The 4,134-nt window shown below is 61.4% G+C and overlaps 1 protein-coding gene across 2 annotated transcripts in view; it reads left to right on the top strand.

Annotated features, from left to right (window-relative positions):
• Positions 1 to 4,134, top strand: part of COLEC11 (collectin subfamily member 11) — a 26,593-nt gene that overhangs the window by 2,780 nt on the left and 19,679 nt on the right. For both annotated transcript variants that reach the window (XM_027773827.1, XM_006153522.3), the window contains exon 2: positions 1,464 to 1,613. In XM_027773827.1, the coding sequence (XP_027629628.1) occupies positions 1,464 to 1,613 (150 nt within the window). The remainder of the gene's footprint in view (positions 1 to 1,463; positions 1,614 to 4,134) is intronic.

Raw genomic sequence — 4,134 nt, 5'->3', positions numbered from 1 at the left:
GCCATTCCGACCCCCTACGGCTAGTCGCTCTGCAGAACAGCCAGGGTGACCCTTTCCCTCTCTCTCCCTCTCTCTCTCTCTCTTTCTTCCTTCCTTTCTTTTTTGAGAGACTTTTGCTGCTGGGTGTGTACGTTCCCCAGAGAGACAGAGATAGAAAGCGAGAACTTGCCCCCTGGGGGAATGGCCACGCTGCAGTCTCTTCTCCATTCTCCTGTCGGGACTCTGGGCACGCACGTATACAAATGCAGTGTGAATATCAAGCCACTGGATCCGGGACTCGAACCGCGGTCGACTATGAGGGAGTCCAGTGATGTAACCATCACACCATCCGCGGGTCCCCCAGGGTGACCCTGGCCTACAGCGACTGCCGTGGTCTAGGCCCTCCCTCCCATCTACACTGTCACCACGAAGGCAGGAGAAGGCTGTCCCCTCTGTGTCCTCTGTGCTCAGCCAGACCGCCTGCTTCTCCCCACCCGGCACCCGAGCTGGCCTCTTGCCTGCTGAGTCGTGGCCACGCCTGGGGACTGTCTCTACACAGCAGCCTTCGCTGGGTCCGCCTCAGTCCCCCTGTGGCTCTTGTCCCCGCTCTGCCCCCAGCCCGGCCCTATGTCTGGCAAGGGTCAGATGGGGTCCTGTGGGTGAGTGGACAACCCAGGACGTGACACCAGGCCCAGAGGCCAGCCTGTTGGAGGGCGTAGGCCGATGCCGTTTGCGGCCGTGACACTGCCCACCTGGCTGCCTGTGTCCCGCTCTAGGTCCTGTCCCTGGGTCTCTCCCTCTCCCCTCCTTTCCCTTCCCACTGTCCCCTCTGTCTCTTCCCTCAAGTCTGGGCTTCCACTGCCCCTTCCCTCCCTCCCTCCCTCTTCCCTTCCTCCCTTCTGTTGCCACAGGGCTTGAGCACTCCTCTCAGACAAGCGTTCTTGTGCGGCATGGTCCTGCCGTAAGCCCTGCTCCTCTCCATCCCGTGGGAGTGTGGGGCGTAGGCGCACACGCGAATGTTCCGAGCCAGCAGGCTGGATTAAAGCACGCTCAGCCGTGTGGGACTGGATCCAGTCCCTTACGCACAGGCCCGAACTCCGTGCCCCGGCTGATCCTTGCTCCAAAGCTTCAGTGCCTCTCACCATGGAGAAGTGAGGCAGTAGCACCTGCCTGCACCGGACCTGTGCCCACTGCTGCACTCCATGTGCGGCTCGGCCCTGCACCGGCTGGACGTCTGAGGTGCCTGTCAGGGGGCTGGGACGCACCTGGCCGGGCTGGCCCTGGGGACTTCCCAGTGGGGGCTCACGCTCTTGGGCAGGCCCTGGGCAAACCAGGCACACAGGCCTGGAAGGGCCAGGCAGAGGGGTGGCTCCGGGTGGCGCAGCCTAGCCCTGCAGTGGGCGGCTGAGCCCTGGCCTGCCCCCTGTCACTGTGGCCCCAGGCCCTGGAAATTCCCGTCACTGTTTACCACTTCCTCCGTTCAGGGGTCACTGCCCTACGTGCAATGAAGCGGGCCCGGGCCCTGGCGGGCGCTCTAATAGGCCTGGCCTTCCTGTCACTGCTGTCGCCTGGATGTCCTCAGCCGACTGCGGACGACGCCTGCTCCGTACAGATCCTTGTCCCCGGCCTCAAAGGTAACACTCGGCCCAGCAGTCGGCGGCCTCCGAGTGGTTCTGGTTGACACACGCCAGGCGGTTGGGTGGGAAAGATAAGTTGGCAGGTGGCCGGCCCCTGGACGGACCTGCTCACTGCCCGCCTGGGTCCCCAGCTGTGAGTCAGGGCCGGGCTGCAGCCCGGGGAAGCTGCCCGAGCAGGCGCGGAGCCCTGCAGGAGCCAGCATCGCCGCGCACGGGCCCTCACAGCGTCCTCCTGGGGTGGGGTGCCTGGTCGGCCGTTTCACAGATAAGGAAAGTGGAGCTAGACTTGACCGAAGGCCTCACGGAGCACCCCCTGCCGGCTCAGGCCACTCTTGCTATTCTCTTCCTCTCTCTCTCTCTTTCTCTTTCCTAAGAGAGATTTTTGCTATAGGGTGCATGTGCACTCATTGGAGAGACAGAGAGGGAAACAGAAAGCGAGAAATCACACTCGGGGACAGCCAAGCCACAGTCCCTTCTCCATTTTCCTCTTGGAACTTTGGGCACACACAAGTCCCGTGTGAGTTTCAAGCCGCCAGGTTCGGGACTCAACTGTGGTCGACTACACAGGAGTCCAGCGATGTAACCATGGTGTCATCTGCTGGAACTATTTATTTATTTTGAGAGATTTCTTTAGTTAGGGCACATGTGTTCACTGGAGAGACAGAGAGACAGAAGCAAGGAATTGCCAGCCTTGCCGCAGTGCCCCCCCCCCAGGGTTTTGGGCACACACACACATGTACCTGCCATGAGTTTTAAGCCACCAGATCAAGGCTCAAAATGTGGTCAGTTACGTGGGAATTCAGTGACCAAACCATTCCGCCACCTGCTGGTCCCTATTTATTGTTTCTTTTTTTTTTTCTCTCTTTTTATTCTTTTTTTTTTTTTTTTTTTTCCCGGGGGGGTGTCCTTTTGTAGAGAGAGACAGAGACAGTGAGAGGGAAAGTGAGAAATCATACCTCAGGGGGGATGGCTACCCTGCAGTCCTATCTCTTCCATTCTCCTCCTGAGATCTTGGGTATGCATACACACGCCTGGTGTGACTATCAAGCTGGCGAGTCCAGGACTCGAACCATGGTTGGCCATGTGGGAGTCCAGCAACGTAACCACTGCACCCTCTGCTGGCCCCACATTCTCTGTTTTAAAATAAAAAAAGAACGTTTTGCTTGTTGCTTTGTTTGCAATTTGCTCCCAGAGAGATGCAGGTCTGCAGAGTGGACATGGGGCGGCCGCAGCCTATGTGCCGGGCCAAGGCTGCCGTCCGGGGCTCCGAGTGTCTCCACTTCTACAGAGCATGAGCTGGAGGCTCCCAGCAGGGCGGGCTACAGGGTTCGCAGGGCCCACTGCAGAACGGGCGTGTGGGGCTGTTCACCTGCCAGTCAGGGATCCGAGGTGGGGGCAGAGCCTGCGCCATGAGCCTGGCCCCTCGCTGCGGGAGAGGGCGGGCAGGGAGGTGGCCTCTGACTCAGAGAGGCTGAGGACCCGCAGGTGGCCTGTGGTCACTTTCACACCAGGCTCCGTGCTGGGGATGGAGGCATTGCCCTTTCCTCAGAGCCCTGCTGCTCAGCCCAGGACGCAGAGGGTGGCGTCTGGTCCTCGAGACATGGCACACCCCCTGCCACCCTTTGGATCTAGACTTGGCTGTGAACGCTTTGCTTGGGCACAGACTCCAGGGCTGGTGAGCGGTGGGGAGTGCGGGGCAATCTGCCCAGATCCCAAGCTGATAGGAACAGGCCGTCTTCCCACCCGGAGAGCGACGCTCGCTGCGGCCAGGTGGGGTGCGCATGTCCGCGCGAGCCTGCTGCGCACAATGTGAGGCTTCGGTACCCTTCTGGGTCCCATCCACAGTGAGTCATCGGCCGCCATCCTCAAGCAGAGCGAGACTGCGGTGGCCCCGGAGCACACGCGTGGTGTTCGCGCGCTGCTACACCTGCCTTTCTGTGTCTGGGCCACCTCCACTTCCGCAGAGCAGGCAGGGGTGTGGGCTGTCCCTGTGTCCGCCTCGCCTGCACTGTGCTGTTGTGGCGTTCCCGTCCCTCAGCCCAGGCTGCGTGCCGCGTGTCAGGAGCAGGTGCACGGATGGTGGAGGAGAGCCCGGGCCTTCCTCAGCTGGCTGCGGGCAGGGCGCAGCGTCTCCTGTTCTGCGTGGGAAGAACTAGCCGGAACCCACCCCGATCCACCCAGGTCACGGATCGTGCATGATTCGCAGGGCCACGGGCAAGTGGGAAGACCAGGCGCCTTCCTTTGTTCTTTGAGAGAGGAGAGAACAAGACTTTAAAAAACGTTGCCAGAGAGCGCGTGGAGGGGTGAGGGAGTGAGAAAGCACCCCCCCACCCGCGGAGGGCGGCCAGGCCGCAGTCTCTCCTCCATCCCGCAGTCTCTCCTCCATCTCGCAGTCTCTCCTCCATCCCGCCCGCCGCCGGGATTTTGGACACACGTGCACATGCACATTGGCCGTGAGGGACCCGGCGCCTAACCACCGCGCCACAGGCTGGCCCGCGAGAGGGGGGTTGAAGGCGGC

The sequence above is a fragment of the Tupaia chinensis genome, unplaced genomic scaffold (genome assembly GCF_000334495.1).
Source record: "Tupaia chinensis unplaced genomic scaffold, TupChi_1.0 Scaffold000377_5, whole genome shotgun sequence".
NCBI lineage: Eukaryota > Metazoa > Chordata > Mammalia > Scandentia > Tupaiidae > Tupaia > Tupaia belangeri.
Note: the sequence above shows the minus strand (reverse complement) of the source record. Positions and strands in the feature narration are given on the sequence as shown.